Source organism: Dromaius novaehollandiae, chromosome 14 (genome assembly GCF_036370855.1).
Source record: "Dromaius novaehollandiae isolate bDroNov1 chromosome 14, bDroNov1.hap1, whole genome shotgun sequence".
Taxonomy (NCBI): Eukaryota; Metazoa; Chordata; class Aves; order Casuariiformes; family Dromaiidae; genus Dromaius; species Dromaius novaehollandiae.
In genome coordinates, this window is record NC_088111.1 from 2,172,162 (window position 1) to 2,188,539 (window position 16,378).

The 16,378-nt window shown below is 60.0% G+C and overlaps 1 protein-coding gene across 1 annotated transcript; it reads left to right on the forward strand.

The window, feature by feature from the left end:
• The first annotated feature begins 33 nt into the window (after positions 1–33).
• Positions 34–14,634, forward strand: CHTF18 (chromosome transmission fidelity factor 18). The gene is made up of 22 exons (XM_064520061.1): positions 34–196; positions 306–527; positions 847–988; positions 2,076–2,274; positions 2,391–2,480; positions 2,672–2,724; positions 3,361–3,505; positions 4,126–4,338; positions 5,078–5,175; positions 5,265–5,388; positions 5,564–5,697; positions 6,116–6,209; positions 6,296–6,394; positions 6,602–6,732; positions 7,097–7,259; positions 7,544–7,768; positions 7,850–7,999; positions 8,334–8,464; positions 11,420–11,564; positions 12,922–13,053; positions 14,025–14,082; positions 14,316–14,634. Exons 1-22 carry the CDS (start codon positions 103–105, stop codon positions 14,450–14,452), a joined length of 2,979 nt encoding a protein of 992 aa, XP_064376131.1. The 5' UTR covers positions 34–102; the 3' UTR covers positions 14,453–14,634.
• The last annotated feature ends 1,744 nt before the right edge of the window (positions 14,635–16,378 follow it).

The window sequence follows — 16,378 nt, forward strand, 5'->3', positions numbered from 1 at the left end:
GGACCGCCGCCGCCCCGGCTGGGCGCGCGTCACAGCCAATCAGCGCCTCCCCGGCGCGGCGCGGCGCGGCGCGGCGGGCGGAAGCGCGGCGCGGGCGGCCCCATGGAGGGCCCCGACGGGGACCCCGCGGAGGGCCCCGACGAGGACTTCTACGAGCGCTTCGCGGCCGAGCTGGAGGTGCTGGCCGAGCTCGAAGGTGGGCCGCGGTGCCCCGGGCGCCCTGACGCGCCCCGCCGCTGCCGCCGACGCCGGGGAGGCGGCGCGGCCCCGGCGAGGGCAGAGGCTTCACCTAAAGTCTCTCGCAGATCCTCCCTCGCCGCCCGCGGCCCCCCGGGTCTCCCAGTTCCGCAGCAGGAAGCAGGCGCTGGAGGAGGACGCGGCGCCCGGAGACACGACGGGCGGGGAAGGGGCTCGTCGCCCCCAGGCCGCCAACCGCAGGAAGCGGGAGCTGGGCAGCCCCCGGCGCCTGGCGGGGGACGAGGCGTCCCCGGGGGGGCCGCTGCCCCCGCCGCCCTCTGCGGCGCTCAGTAGGTTTTGCAAACCCCCCCGTGTGGGCCAGGGGCTGCGCGGGCGGGTGCCCGCGGCGGGGTCCTCCGTGGTGCCCGGGCCTCCCCGGTCATCGCTCCCTGCTGCGGGAGAGCAGCTTTCCTCAGCCCGTGGTCGCCTCTCGGTGCCGAGGTTCCCCCTCGGTTGAAAAGGGGGGCTGAGCCCCAGCTCCTGCCCCACCGCTTTCCCATGCTCACCTCGAGGGTGGGCGCCGGCGTAGCCCCCTGACCCTCCACCCTGCCTTTCGTGCTTTGGTCAGTGTTGCTTCTCCTCCTTTCTCTTCCTTTTCCCCTCTCGCAGCTCCGAAGCCGAAGCGGCAGCGGCTGGAAGCCGTCAAGAAGCTGGACTTCGGCGCGGATGATGAGTCGCTTCCTGATTTCCCCCAGGACGCCGTCGCCCTGCCGCCTTACCCGGCGGCGCCCGCTGCCCCGCAGAGTGCCAGGTTAGCCAGCCCCGGGCGTCTTCTCCTGGTTTGGCGTAGAGCTGCGTTAAACCTGGGAACCGCGTTAATGCTATGGACTGCGTCGCTGCTGGAGACCGCGGGGCCGTTGAACCTGCAGCTGGGCTAGAAGGGAAGGGGGTTGGTGGTGGCAGGGACTTGCCGTGTTTCTGTTCGTGGGCCACGTTCGCTCGGGGCAGCTGTGGGGCCGGGGTGCCTGCAGCTGGCTCCCCGGGAGTGGGCATCGCGCCTGCCCTGGCTACGCCAGTGCCTCGCTGCTGGAGCAGTTGTTGGCTGAAGGCCCGTGTTGGGGAGGAGAGGGGACTTGGGGTGCTGCAGTCACCGTGAGGGACCTGAGGAGCTGGAGCACCGGGACAGCGCTCGCGGGACGTCGTCAGCAGGTCCAGGTGTCGTTAGGTCTGGCCTTGCTTAAGGTCTGGTTCCTGCGAGCGCGGCCCTGAGCGATGCCCCGCTCTGTTGCTTGGGTTTCGGTGAGGTTCGGGGCCGAGGCTGTAGCTGCGGGAGCAGAGCGCCTCGGGGAAGCGCTGCTCGAGCTTCGCTGGCCGGTCGGGCCGAGGAGCCTGCGGGGAGTCGAGAGGGACGGGGTTAAGCAGTTCCCCTTGGGAAGGGCTTTGGGTTCGCTGGAGGAGTGCTCCAGCGTTGTCTCCCAGGTAAGCAGAGACTGGGGCCAGCCCTGCGTGCCCAGAGATGCTTCGGCAGGTGATGGCGGATTAACTAACCGCGTGCAGGCAGCACCTTTAAGTTGGAGCACGGGGACGTGTTCATTCAGAATAAAGTAGCGTGTTGTTTCCAGCAGTTTAATCTCCCGCGGTTATGAGGGAAATCCTCCTATGGTTAAGCTACAGAGAATTAAGGCTGCTTTACTTCTGAAGGCAGATGTCCACATGGGAATTTAATGTGTTTCCATTTGTGACCTATTAACCTCCCGCCTTCAGCTGCTTCCTCTTTCTTCCCCAAGTGATGTTGGGTAGACCAAGGCCCGCGGGGTGCTGCTGCTGAAGTGGCTCCATGCTGGATTTCTTCCCTGGGGCGGGGACTGAAGTGCTCCTTCTCTTGCCTCCCTCTAAAGGGGCCTGATGTTCTCGAGCTCGGACCACCTGGGCATGAGCGACATGGTTCCTCTGCAAACCACGCCGCCCGCCGAGAAGAATCCAAAACGAGTTCTCAAGCGCCCGCCCGTCCTGGAGGACTACGTCAACGTGACGTCCACCGAGGGCACCAGGGTCTTTCTGGTTCTGAAGGAAGATTGCTGCAGGACAGGGGTGGAGGTCAGAGGGGTTGGGGGCTGCGCTTGTTTACATGAGCTGCATCTGTGAGCTCTGGTTCAGGGGTGAAACGCGTGTTTGCACCGTGCACCAGCGTGATCACGTTGTGCCGTTTGCAGCTCCCCGACTCCCTGGGCTGGAACACGCACAGGCCGCTTTACTTGCTGGGGGTACCTTTCTCCTACCTGAAGGAACAAGTGAACGAAGAGGTATTGCGTCTTATTCCTACCTTCAAGGCTTTCTCTGCTCGTCCCTGGGACTGCAGAGCTGCTTCCCCCACGGGGGAGGTTGGGGGAACCCTGCCCCGCGGGGAAGTATTGGCTCTCACATCCCCGCTCGCTGGCTGGCCGCGGGTTAGCAGAGCATCTCTGACTTCCCTCTCGCCCTGTTTATGTTCAAGCGTCGCAGGCATGTTCTGGAGGCCTCGCAGCAGCTCACGGAGATCATTAACAGGTGAGTTGGTTGGCGGTTCCCGTCCTTGCCGCGCTCTCGGATGTGGCTCCTGGGGGGGATCCAGGAGCAGAGGTTTCCTGCTGGGATCCCAGCCACAAAGCGCCTGTGAGCAGAGGAGCCTCGTGGCACTCCGCACCCTCAGCTCGGGGAGCCGGGGTTTAATTCCCAGCTCTGCCCAGGCTCCCTGTGTGCTTTGGGGTAGGTCACTATAAAACAAAGATAATTTTTTCACCAAGTCTTTGACAGGCGCCTTGTTCGCCTGGACTCTGACCTTTGGGAGAGAGTCTGTTACTTTGGGAGTATGCAAGTGCTAATGCTGCCCGGTCCTTATCTGGGAGCATCTCCCTAAGGACTTCTGTGGTAGAAGGAGTAAATGGGAAGACTTGTGTGCAGCCCCGTGGTCGCTCCTCTGTCAAGAGCAGCAGCTTTGCAGCTGCATTGCTCTGGGTGCTGAAAGGTTTGAGCAGGAGGAGTGGAGATTGCGAGCGTGGGGACAACACTGGGTGGCACTGAAGGAACACGGTGCTGCAGGAGCAAGTAACGGGTCCTAGGACTGAGCTGGGTGGGAGCTCCGTTCTGTTGCTGTCGCTGCGGAGCTCTGCTCTCAGCCTTTCCCTTCCCTTGTGCCTCTTGCAGCTGCCTGGAGAGCCAGGCCAGCGATGAGACCCCGAAGCCTAGCGAGGATGCGGAGATGGCAGACGACGAGGAGGAGTCTGCCTTGCATTGCCTCTGGGTGGATAGGTTTACTCCCCGGCGCTACACCGAGTTGCTCAGTGATGATGTGAGGTGCTAGTATAAGCGGGGTTTGGGTGGGTTTACCATTTTTGTAACTGTTCTTTAATGCTGCGGGATCTAGGTTTTACAGCAGCGCGTGCTGGTGTGGCTTTTGGAAGTGCTGGCTGGGGGACTCTGCTTGTGTTAGACCCCCCCGTACGCGGTCGGGGCAGCTTTTGCTTTGGAGAGCTCACAGTGGTGGTTTTTCAGCTCAGACTAACGGGTCTATAAAAGATAACCAAGACAAACAAGACTACTGGGCGGACTTTAGCCAGCTAACCTATACTGGAAATCCTGTAGGAAATTGGAGTTGCAAATTGGGAAAGGCTGAAAACCACTGGATTGAGGTGAGGCGTACAAGAGAGAGCAGAGTGAGATGGTGGGACTTGTCCTGGGTTCCACCATGGGATGCCGGCTGAGCTGGGAGGGGAAACTGTGTTCCCAATTTCTGGCCCTGCCTGTCGTGCAGTGATACCTTGTGGAAACCAGGCTGGCATCTGAGCAGCTCCGCTCGTTCTTGTGCTTGCAATGCAGATTTTTAGGCCGTGCAGGAGAGCCTTTCTCTCCCCTTGGCTGGGTGCTTCTGAGATCAAATGCTGATCGCTTCCTTTTGCGTCTGACATTCAGTACACAAACCGCTGCCTTCTGAAGTGGCTCAAGCTCTGGGACACGGTGGTGTTCGGCAAGGAGAAACCCGTGAAGAAAGCGAAGCCCAGCGCTGAGGCTCATCCTCCGCTCAAACAGCCCAAGGAGCAGCAGAATAAGTGGAAAAGTAAGGCCCAGCTCACAGAGGAGATTCTGGAGGCTGAGCTTGACCAGCACAAGAGACCCAAGTACAAGGTGAGCAGGACAAGATGCAGCTGTGATGGGTCTTTCCTCTCCTGTCCCCCTAATCCCACCACCGTGATAGGGAACAGGGTCTCCTCTTTCAGCACAAATCCAGGAGAAATTGGATTCCTTGTTTCTCCTTTAGCAAATGTGAGGTATTCCTCATTTTCCTTTCTCTTTCAGCTTAAATAGTGTGGTAACATGGGGAGGGGAACAGATTTCAAGAGATTTTTTCCAGCAGAACACAGGCAGATTAAATGGGCTGGCTGAGGAGAGATATACCCTTTTATGGAGAGGTTGATCTTGACTTTAATTGTTGCAGGCGGTCGTGGCATGTCCTTGAGCAAGAAGTTCTGCATCCAGAAAAGAGCAATGATGATGAGACAGTAAAGGGACCAGAGATAACACACCCAGGCCATTTTACCAGCTTTAACCTGTGCAATGGAAGGATATAAAAAAGGGGAAACAAAAATAGTTACTAACAGTATTGCTTCCCCAGGATATAATGCTGCAAAGGTTTTTTTATTCAACCTTGCACTAAAAGCTTAAGTGAATCTCTGATGTGCATGAGAGATACAGCTGCCACGGGGGTGACTGTCCCCTCTGAGAGTTTCTGTTACGATTCCCTCCTTGCAGCTGCTTGTCCCTTTTCCCAGTATGTCCACAAACATAGTGATCAGCGCAGCGGCTTGCAGGGGTGCTGGATGAATCCCTGCCTTGCTGCGCGGGGCTGACGTCACCCTCTCCGCAGGCAGCACTGCTCTGCGGGCCGCCCGGCCTGGGAAAGACCACGCTGGCCCACGTCATCGCGAAGCACGCGGGGTACAACGCGGTCGAAATGAACGCCAGGTGAGTCCGCGCCGGCTGCCCTGCTCCGTCCGGAAAGCCGGTGGAAAGGGCACCGTGCAGGAGCGACCCGGAGGGGTTTTCTCTTGCAGCGATGACCGCAGCCCGGAGGCTTTCAAAACCCGCATCGAAGCTGCCACGCAGATGAAGTCCGTGCTGGGCGCCCACGAGAAGCCCAACTGCCTGATCATCGACGAGATCGACGGCGCGCCCACTGTGAGCCCTCGCCGGCTGCCTGCCTCGGGCCGCCTGCGCGCTTGCCTCTGGGTCGTCACCCCGTGTCCGCTGCTCCTCCCCTGGCTGCGACCCTGCTCGGTCTCTGCCGACTGTTTCTTGTCTCTCTAAACAGCAAGCATTTGTTTCTCTTTTTTTTCTTTTAACTTTTCCTAAGGCGTCCATCAATGTGCTGCTAAATATCATCAACCGTAAGGACGTGGAGACTGAGGCAGTGCCTGGCGCGGGCCGGAGGAGGAGGAGGGAAGGCGGCCTGCTGCTCAGACCCATCATCTGCATCTGCAACGACCAGTTAGTAATGCCTGTCCGTCCGGGTCAGAAAACGGAGAGACCACGAGTTGCAGCCAGCCCGTGCTGCTGGGTTAGGTGGTCGCGGTGGAGCTGGTAGGGAGGAGTAGGGTTGCCTTCAGCCTCGCAGGACGGGGCACCCTCCACCAAAGCCTCCCTGCGCTGAGCTGGCTGGTGCCAGACCTCGGATCAGAAATGTCTCCCAAAGAGTAAAAGTGCAACACACTCAGCTTTTCTTAAACTCATCAGGTTTTGTGTCTGCTGCTGTGACTTTTTGCCAGGTTTCAATGTATGGTAATGTTTGTGCACACAAATGCACGGTTTTGTGTAGACAGCTGTTAAATAACACACTTCTCTCTTTAACGACTGGACTTCGCTCCTGCTAGGGTTGCTCAGAGACGCGTGTGTTTCCCCCTGCCAGGTACGTCCCGTCTCTCAGGCAGCTGCGGCAGCAGTCGTTCCTGCTGCACTTCCCGCAGACGGCCCCGTCCCGGCTGGCCCAGCGGCTCTCGGAGGTACGGCCGGGCCGCGGGCTCTCCCGGCGTCGCGTGGCGGCCGGCGAGGGGACGGGAGCGGGTCTGAGGGAGTCCCTCTCTTCCAGATCGCCCTCAGGCAGGGCATGAAGGCGGACACGGGAGCGCTCCTGGCCCTGTGCGAGAAGACGGAGAACGACATCCGCTCGTGCATAAACACTTTGCAGGTACGGCAGAAACGCCTCCGCTTGCGGCGGGAGGGAAGCTCGGTTCCCCTGCGAAGCGAGGAAGAATGAGTTGCCTTTGTCTCCTGTTTTTCTTAGAGACGGGTAACTTTGTCAGCATCCCCCTTCTCCCTTTGCCCGTTTCCTTCCCGGAGTTTCTCCTTCCCGGAGTTTCTCCTTCCCGGAGCCCAACCCCTTCTTGCGTTGCAGTTCCTGCACGGCCGAGGCCAGAAGGAGCTGAGCATGCAGATGGTGCAGACGATGAAGATAGGCTTGAAGGACCAAAACAAGGGGCTCTTCTCCATTTGGCAAGAGATTTTCCAGCTCCCAAAGGTTCAGAGGTAAATGGGAATTTATTAGATCACCAGCACGTGCAGAAGCTTAGGAAAGGGTCTGTTTGGTGCACACTGCTTTGTGGTATCGCATAATCTCCTTGCAGGACGCACAGTGGGGAGACCTGAACCACCCCAGGGCAGACGGTGTGTCCTGCAGCAGGCAGGGCTTTCTTTAAGCAGATTTGTGTGTTCCAGATTCCCTTTGGTTGCTCTCATTAGCACCGAATAACTTGACATCAATATTGTCTTCAGGCGGGTTTGAAAGCGTCCAGATATTCTCGCTGGCCCGTTCAGCGCTGGCCTGCCCCGTTTTCGCGAGGGCTTGTTGCTCAGCTGGGCGTCCCCAGCGCTCTCCCGTCTGTCCCCCCAGGCACAGGATAGGAGTGGACCCCGCTTTGCCGAACCAGCTCCTCGGGGGCGACGACGGCCTGCTGCACCTCGGGGCGAAGGCCGGCTTCAACACGGCCGCGCACAGGTTCCACCGCATCCTCCACCTCGCCGTCACCGCGGGGGAGCAGGAGAAGCTCGCCCAGGTGAAGCAGCCTGGCCAGGGAAGCCGGGTGCCCCCCCGGCCGTGCCGCGCGGAGCACGCGGGTCCCGGGTGTCGCGGCTAGTCGGTGGCTCCCTGCAGTAGCCTGCAAGCGTGCAGCGCTCCGCTGCAGCGAGTCTTTGCTCCATGCGAATTTTGGGTGGAGTATCCAGGTGATGGGCAGTGCGGGAGCTGAATTTAGCGGGATGCTTGAAATCCCATCTCGGCAGGGCCGGGCTGCCTGGCCCGGAGCCGTCGGTGACGCCGCTTGCGCGCGGTCCCTTGCAGGGCCTGTACGACAACTTCCTCAACATGAAGCTGAGGGACTCTGGTTTCGGCTCGGTGTGCCTGGCCCTGGAGTGGCTGGGCTTCTCCGACGTGCTCGGCAGGGCCGTGCTGCGCGGGCAGAGCTTCCAGCTGATGCGGTACCTGCCCTTCCTGCCCGTGGCTTTCCACCTCCTCTTCGCGGCCTCCAGCGTCCCCCGGCTGGCGTATCCCCACAGCCAGCACGAGGCGAGTCCCGGGAGGGCCGGGGGGTCCCCGCGGAGGGCGGCCGGCGGCAGCTGCGGTGGCTGAAGCCTTTCTCTCCCCCAGGCCCTGGCCAAGCTGAACCACATGCAGAACCTGGTCGTGTCCATGGTCTCGGGGATAACGCCCGGCGCCCGGAGCCGTGCCGGGCAGCAGGCTCTCGTCTTGGAGGTGCTCTGTTTGCTCTTGGATATCATCGCCCCGAAGCTCCGACCGGTGAGGCACCGGCAGCCCCTCTGCTCTCTCCTCCGGCTTCTAGGCTGCACCTTGCCCGGCTCACCAAAGCCTGAGGCTGCGTTTAACGGTGCATTTACCCTCTTGGCCTACGGAGGGGACATTCCCAGCTCTGCGAAGTACATGGTGTCCCTAATAGGAAACTAATCTTTTTCTCCCTGGTCTGATCCTCACGGGTATTAACTGTCCTTTCTTGTATCAAGGAAAAATATCTGCTTCAGGTTATTTTTGTGCGTAGAAGTTATTACAGATTAATTGTGCTCTCCCCTTACTTAACCTCCGCGCCGTTCCCTGAAGAGCCCCGCTCTCCTCCCAGGTGAACATGCAGCTGTACAGCCTCAAGGAGAAGCAGCAGCTCGCCGACCTCATCGGCACCATGCTGGCCTACAACCTCACCTACCATCAGGAGCGCACGCCCGAGGGCCAGTACGTCTACAAGCTCGACCCGTAAGTGTGCCCGGGGCCGCGCCGCGCCGCGAAACGCCGCCGGTATAGATCCGTCACCCTGAAAATCTGCGGGCGGCTTGGTGGAAATGGATGGGGGCTACCTCGGATGGGGCTGGATGAAGTGGGTTGACTGAGATAGGACTTGGTGGATGCTTAAGAGGGTAGACAGAAGGTGATTGGGTTGAAAAAGGTAAATAAGAGAAATGAAAGCGTTGAGGGAGAAATTGGAGCCTGGAGGCGTCAGGGCACTGGCTTGGTTTCCTACAGCCGGTGGTTAAAGGTATCTCTGGAGAGACCTGGGTTAGCTCCCGAGAGCCCTGATCCAAGCCAGGGATGCGGCTGTGTCACTCCGAGCGTTCCCGGGTCGCGCCACGTCCCTCTTGGGCTAGGACGTTTCTGTAGAAATGTAGAAGCTCCAGCTGGAGGTTCAGTAGATGATGTGAAAAATGGTTGACCCGATGACCTTTAATGCTAGCCGTCGTGGTCCTTTCTGCAGTCGGGAAGCGTCTAGGCAGTCGCCTTTCTGTGCTGCTCTTTCTGAGGGAAAACCTGGTTTTAGGAGGCATTTGTCGTGTTTGAGGTCAGGAGCAGATGGCAAACCAGCCCAAAGAGCAAACGTGCTCAGCTCTGCGTTGACATTAAGGACACCGCGTGCGCTCCTGCCCCTCGCTGCCCCCCCTTGCAGATCAGACCTCGTTTTATCCTCTTTAACTTCCACCAATCTGGCTTTCCTCCGGCTCGCCTGTTTCCTCGTTCCTGCGGCGGCTCTTTGCCGGCGTTCCCAGCCCCTCTCCCGTGCCGTCAGCTGGGAACAGCTGCTGCTCCGTGGCAGTAAGACGTTGCGAGCAAAAAAACAGAAATCCCAGCAGAGACTCGATCTCTTGTGTCTTTCAGGAACTTCTGAAACGCTCGCCCTAAATTATAATGATGCGACTCTTTCCTTTCCTATATATATTAAAAAAAGGCAAAGCACTTCTGAGGTTAATGCTACAAAAACGCCCTGCTGTGCCAAATCCCTTACATTCTTCTAAGGGGCTTAGTGAGGTTTTTTCAGTCTAAATACCCATTTTTTTCTCTCTCTGTTCTGGTGATGGTCCTCACCTCCTTTTTTTGCACTGCCGAGTCGGTCCTTCCCAGGAGTGCATGAAGACGCCAGCAGCAGCCCCCGCTGCCCGGGGACACCCTGGGATTTTCCTCCCCCACGAGTCCCGTGCTGCCGGCTTGTCCGGTCATGCTGATGCCAAAGGGGGACTGGTTTTGCTTTAACTGGATTAAAGGAAAGGAAATAGTTGCTTTTTGGCTCCTACGGGAGATGCCAAGAGCTGGCAGAGAAGGGACCGCATCGACGCTCCTGCCCATCTCGTCTCCGGCCAGGAGCCACCGGTTTCCATCACATACAGAGCTGGAAACGCTCGCAGGGTTTGAGGAAATATTGCAGCCAAGTAACACAGACCTGGCCCATAGCTTGGAGCAATGCTAATGTCTTCCTGGTACAAAAAAGTTAATTAAAAAAAATTAGCCTCTGTTAAATCAAACAGCTGTATCTAATTACAGTGAAGCGTTTTATTTTTTCATGGAAGCGCCTAAGGGACCTGCTGAGGTTGTAGCGAGATCCTGCCATCCCCGCGTTGGGCTGCTCGTCCGAAAGCGGCAGAGCGCAGAAGCCGCGGGGCGCTGGGAGCAGCGTGCTGCCTCCTTCCAGCGGTTTGAAACAAGAACAGCGTTTTTAAAGCAAAGCTGGGTTTCGGAAGAGTTTACTCTTCCTGCCGTGGCAGGTTTGGGTGCCTATCGTGTTGCTCTCCTGGTCTTTAAAGGCAGCTCAGTGACCGCGTGAGGACAAACGGGAGGAGGAATGGCTTTTTAAATAGCCGATTTGACAGCTGGTTTCTGAATGACTGCCAGTCCATCTGACATGTGCATTTGTTCCCTTTATTTTAATGGGAAGAATATCAAATGCAGATAAGGTATGAAATATTTATACCTATTGGATGAACCGAATCAGCTGGTTTCTAAGAAGTGCTCGAGCTGCGTTTGCTCCAAGTGTCCTGAAAAAGGCTCAGCTGCAGCTCAGGTGCACCAGCCCCACAGAGGGTCAGACTGCTCTGATTAACCAGAGTGACTGTTCACAGCTATGTCTCAATAAAACGAACGCCGGCATTGGTCATAATCTTTTTCTCTCCTTTTTTCCCTGTGGTGCCGCAAAGGATGCTGTAGCGGGAGGTGAGGCGGCTTGTTTGAGGATGCTGAACTGGACAGTGGTGCGATGGCTCGGGAAGAAGGGAGGCAGCGAAATGCTGTTGCGGGCCGGACCTGGTGCCGGGAGCTTGGTCCGGTCTCGTCCCTGCGCGGGGGGAGTTCGGCTCCCACACGGGCTGGTCCCGTCGCGCCCCTTCTGCCGCTGCTCTTTCCTGCGAGAGGCATCGGGGCGCTGCGGGTTGGAGGGGTCTGTTGGGACCGCGCGCCATCGGAGGTGGCAGGGTCCCGTAGGGGCTGCAGGGAGCACAGCATCGGGGTTTGTGCAAAGGGTTTTGGTGCTGCTGGTGCCTGAACTGTGGCTTTAGGACTTGGGCTTTTTCGGGACAATCCCTTTGGCACAAAGCAGCATGCAATGTCTTTGTCTTGCATTAAAACCAAGATCTTAAAAGTGCATCATCTCTTTTGAATTCTCACTGAGGCGAGATCCTCTGAAGCGACGTGGGTCTGCACTTTTGGCACCTTTCGCTGGGTCGCTCCTAAAACCGTGGTCGTGCACACAGACCTCGGAGGGGTGGAGGTGGAGAACACGAGGCTTCACCCCGACAGCGGGCAGGAGCGGCGCGGGGCCGGGGCCGGGTGATGCAGCGAATGCGTAAGCGGCGAGTCTCTCCAACTGATCACTCCTTAAAATGCTCAGTATCGATTCCTTGTCCCTCTATGTCCTGCCCCGCTCCTCCACGTGCCGTGCCGTTAACGAAGGAACGTGGAGGACGTCTGCAGGTTCCCCGACCTCCCGGCTCGGCGGCAGCTCACCTACCAGGCCAAGCAGCTCATCGCCAGGGAAATCGAGCTGGAAAAGATGCGGAGGATGGAGGCTTTGCTCCAGGCGCGAAACCTCGGCGAGGTGGGTGTGCGTGGTGAGAGCGGGGCCGGGCCTCGGCTCGGAGGCGTCCTGGGCTTTTGAGGAGCCAGTGGGGTCTTGAACCCACAGGTCTGGGGTTACAAAATGCCGCTGCCCCCCGTCCTGGCCTGGCTGGTAGCAGCTGCCCCCCTGCCCGCTGACGGCAGCAAAGGAGAGGAAAAGCACCGGCTGGCGCCTTCCCTCCAACGCGCCCTGCGGGCTGGCGGCTTTCGTTCTGCAGACGAAAATCCGGGATTAAAATCCCCCCCAGTCCCCGGAGCCCGGGTGCTTGCACATCTGTCTCAGGCTTGCAGCGTGCGCAGTGGAGCCGGCCAGCTGTGCATGCCACGAGCCCGAGCGGCTCATCTGCTTGCACGAGGCTCATCTCCTTGCACGAATCCTGGAAATAAAGGCTCCCCCCGGGCTAGAGCAGGGCTGGGGGCTGCCGTGGGGCGAGCCGAGCCCGGGGCAGGGGTCAGGTCCCAGCAAGGAAGACGAGCGGCCCCCAAAGGCATTTAAGGCTTGCAGGACTCGGCCCCCTTTTTAGCTGCTCCCCCCTCGGCAGGGACGGAAAGCAGCCCCCCGGCAGCGCTGGTGCCCGTCCTTGCCCTCCCGCAGCCCTCGGCGGGGCCTGGAGCCGAGCCGGAGCGGGCACGGGCAGATGGGGCGGCTCGGAAGCGGCTCCGTTTCGGCTGATTTTAATGACTCGCGGCGAGCCCTGCCGCGGCGCCGCGGGGAGCTCATTAATCCGCCGGCGTCCCGCTCGCAGCAGAGCCGGTTTCTCGGGGAGCCCGTGAGATGGTGCGAAAACCTCCCCGGAGGATTCTTGTTTACGTGGAGCCAGCCTCGAAGGGCGAGGCGGGGGCAGAAACGGGAGCTTGGAGCGCTGCCTCGGGCTAATCCAGAGTTAGGGCTGGGAGACAGAAAATACTGAAAAATTCCCACCAGGTCATTGATGTATCGTAAACCAAATCGATGGCGATAGATGCTGGGGGATGCGGCAGCAACGGGTGCCTGGGGGGCCGAGGGGTGACGGCAGCCCCGTCGCAGTGACCCCGATGGCAGAGCCTTGCCGCGGGGACGGCGGGACCCGGTGGACCTGAGCTGTGGAGGGGCCAACGAAGGCTTCCTGCAGTAGAGTCTAATGCTGAGGTTTTTTGTCCTTAATATAAAGATAACCACGCTGGCTTGTCTGCCCAGGTGGGACATGCGTATGCAGGTATTTTAAGCTCTGAAAATAAAAGATAGAGGCGCTCGGCTGAGCGATGTTGGCTTGGGCGCTGCCCCATCTCCCGGAGGTGCAGGGAGAAGGGGACCCGCGGCAGCAGGACCCTCGCTCAGGCCCCTCTCCCCCCTCCAGGAGCCCGGGCCGGGCCTCGGCGAAGCGGGGGCGAAGGGGGCCGCGAAGCCCGGGGCGCCCCAGGCCGCTCTGCGCAACCACGAGCAGCGCCTGGAGCACATCGTGCGGACCGCCGCCGCCGCGGGCGAGAAGGTGAGGGGGCCGCCGGGCCGGGGGGCCGGGCTGCGGGAGACGCCCGCGGCAGCTGTATGGGAAGGATCGGGGAGGCTTTTAATGGTGCTTAAGGGAATTAAACTGCCTGGTTTGCGTTTTCCCTGCGGGATGATGTGCTGCTCCCCCCCGCCGCGCGGTGAGCCTGGGTCCCGGGGGGGATTTTGGCTCTGCCTCCGCGTCGGAGCGTGCTGGACCACGCGCTCTTCCCGGCTCCGGGCTCCTGAGGACGATGTGGTGTCCGAGCTAGGAGCAACGCTGGCGTCTCACCAGCCTCCCGAGATGAACCGAGGTTCAGACACCCAGGTTTCACCGCCGTTGAGTGCCGAACGGCTTCCACGGTTTTACCTAATTTCTTCGCAGTTTGTACTGCGAAGATTCATGCTTTACGCTTGGTCTCAGCCTGGCTGCAAATCCCAGACCCTTAGCGGCTGGCGCCCACCCTTGCCCCCGTCGCGTCTTTGCCGCAGCCTCTTCCGCTAGAATCCGGTGGGATAAAACAGCTGGGAATGGGGCCCGAGGGTGCCGGCAGCGTCGGGGAGGTTGCGGTGCCCCTCACCGTGGCATCGCGCCCTGGCAAGAGCTGCCGCATTGATGCAGGAGACGTAACCGAGAAACCTCCCGGCTGTCGGCGCGGGGGGATTTGGCGCGGGGGGAGCCGCGGGGGGGTCTCGGTGCGTGCCGGGGCTCTGGCACCGCAGCCGGGCTGCGGGTTCGGGCCCCCCGCCCCGGGTTTTGAATGTCGTTTGCATTTTACTGGAGCGTTCGCCCTTTCCGTGGCGATTTGCATTGGGCTCCCGGCGGGGGTGTTTGGGCGGGTGGGGGGACGCGGCGGGGGCAGCGGGGAGGGTGCTGGGAGCGGGCAGGAGCCCATCTCGTCCCGTTTGGGCTCTCTGCGCCCGAACGGAGGTGGGGGTAAAGCTGCGCTAACCTGCTGCCATTGCTTCTTGCAGCCTGAGACCGACTTCTTTGGGCGCCCGCTCGTCAGGAAGGCGGCAGCCCCGGCGCCGGGTAGGTGCACGGGGAGGGCGACGTGCCGCGGCACGGGAATGGGAATGGGCACGGGAACGGGCACGGGGGGGGGTTTAAGCTCCCCAGGGCCATCAGCGTGTGGCTGTGCCGTTTCAAGCAGCACCAAAATCCCAAGGGCTGACCCAGCCGGCGTGCAGGCTGCGCCCAGGGTTTAACTTAAACCTGGAGTTTTTGCAAATTTTGGTCACTCATCCTTCCCCCCCCCCCCCCAGCCTCGCAGCCCGCCGCCGAGGACCCCGTGGAGAAGCAGCTGGGGAAGGCCGTGGGCAGGAGCGACGTCTGGTTCCGATTCAACGAAGGCGTTTCCAACGCCGTGCGGAGGAACCTCTACGTTCGGGACCTGCTCTAGCGGGAAAGGGGGGAAAGCGAAGAAACAGCGCGTGCAGAACGGAAAGGCAAAGCTGACTTTTAGCTTTCTCACAACAGACGTGGGGTGTGAGGATGCTCCTGATTATTTTTTTTTCTTTTGTACTCAGCTCTTTTGTAAAAATAAATGATAAAATAGAAAAATAAAAATAAATAAAACACGAAGTATTGCTCTGTTTATTTCACTTATAAACCCTTGTCATATTTTGCCTGTTTTGCTGCAAAATTGTATATTCTGCAATATACAAAAGAATACGTAAAATTACTGAAAATGTTTTATAAAAATTTTCTTCCTTCACACGTTCAAGACAGCTGTTGCAGAGGCAAGTGGAAGCTTGTAAGTGGAAGCTACGGGCTAAAGCAAGCGACCCCTCGGGCTGTTGGGAGCTGCATGGTGCAGTTCCCGTCTGCAATGCAAATCCGCGTTTCCCTGACCCGGCGTGGCTCTCGCCCGCCTGCACCCATCCCGCCTGCGCTTCCTTTACCCGCTATGAAAAAGGAACACTTCTACTAATAAAAACGACACGAGGAGGGTAGGGTTTGTGTTCAGTTGGTCATATTGGGACGCTAGCTAATAAAAAATGTACATTCAGTGTTAACGCGAAGCGGCAGCGGGAGCCGTGCCGCGGGCGGCGCGGGCCCATCAGAGCAGCGTGCACTTTCCTTTCTCCACCCAGGGGTTGTTTTTCATCAGCTCCGGGTTCAGGAACGGGTCCTCGGGGATGCCGTCTTCGATCCACTTAACGAACCTGCGGAGAGGAGGGGAGCGGGAGGTGGTTACACAGCCCAGGCCTCGCTCCTTGCCTCTGGGGCCAGTGCAAACCAGCCCGTCCCTCAATGGACGCGTTTTTGCACCAAAGCGGCAATATTGAGCCAAGCACTTCACAGCATTTGCAAACACCTCACCCCCGGGGGGGGGGGGGTGCTGTGTGCGGGCCCCAACGCAGGGAAAATGCACCATTTTCTGTGCAGCAGCAGAACAGGGGGCTGCAGTGCCGACATGCAGCAACGCCCGGGTGCATCCCACGCCGGCGCGCAGCATCACCCGGGCTGCATCCTGCTCCGGTCTGCAGCATCACCCGCGCTCTCCCAGTGCGCAGGTACCTGCCCGGGTGGGGACCACCAGCTCCCCGCTCCAAGGCTTTCTTTGTCCCTCTTTTTCCTCTCTTTCCTGCATAACGTTGCCGGCACGTGCTGACCGATCTGGTCCCCCCGCTCCTGCCCGGGCGCCCGCTGGAAGGGAGGGCCGGGCAGCCGTGAGCCTCCCGCACCAGCAGCACCAGCGGACCGGTTAAAAACAGCCTCCGTCCCCGGCCCCCGCGGCTGCCGGCATGGGGACGGCCGCGTGCCTGCCTCGCCGCTGCGCCTTGAAAGTTTTATTTGCCCAAGTCGCGCTTTCTCCTGCCTCCCCGTTAGGAGAGGGCAGCTCGCGGGGAGACCCCGGAGCTGATGTGGCTGCTGGGGCTGCTCCAAAATGCCCCACGAGCAGCGAGGTACGAAAGCCGGAGGAGAAACGCCTTTGCTATATAGTTTGAAGTCTTGGGAGCTTTGCACGGGGGTCCGTGCAGCCACACCGCCGCTCGCAGACACGTCTGGGGCCGAGCCGAGCTCTGCCCCCCCCCCCCCCGCCCCCGGGGTGCCTTTTACCGGGGCTGCGCACTCACTCCGGGATGGTCTTGGACGACATCTCCCGCTTGTAGGCCAGCTGGTACTTGAGGCTTTCGACCTCCTTCTTCCACTGCGGGAGGTCCCACTCGTCCATGGCGGCCGGGCGCGGGCGAGGGGCTCAGCGAGGAAACGGCCGGGCTGAAAGCAGGGGAGGGAGCTGGTTCCCACGGCTCTGCTGCTCTGAGCCCCCCTACCCCGGGCACGGGACTAACGCGGGCCGGTGCCCTCCTCCTCCTCCTCC

Bases quoted from the DNA above. Each gene is read 5' to 3' on its own strand.
- CHTF18 (XM_064520061.1), top strand. From the start codon at position 103: ATGGAGGGCCCCGACGGGGACCCCGCGGAGGGCCCCGACGAGGACTTC. The intron at 2,275-2,390 runs GTCAGAGGGGTT...TGCCGTTTGCAG, and splicing joins GCTGCAGGACAGGGGTGGAG to CTCCCCGACTCCCTGGGCTG. The intron at 4,339-5,077 runs GTGAGCAGGACA...CCCTCTCCGCAG, and splicing joins ACAAGAGACCCAAGTACAAG to GCAGCACTGCTCTGCGGGCC.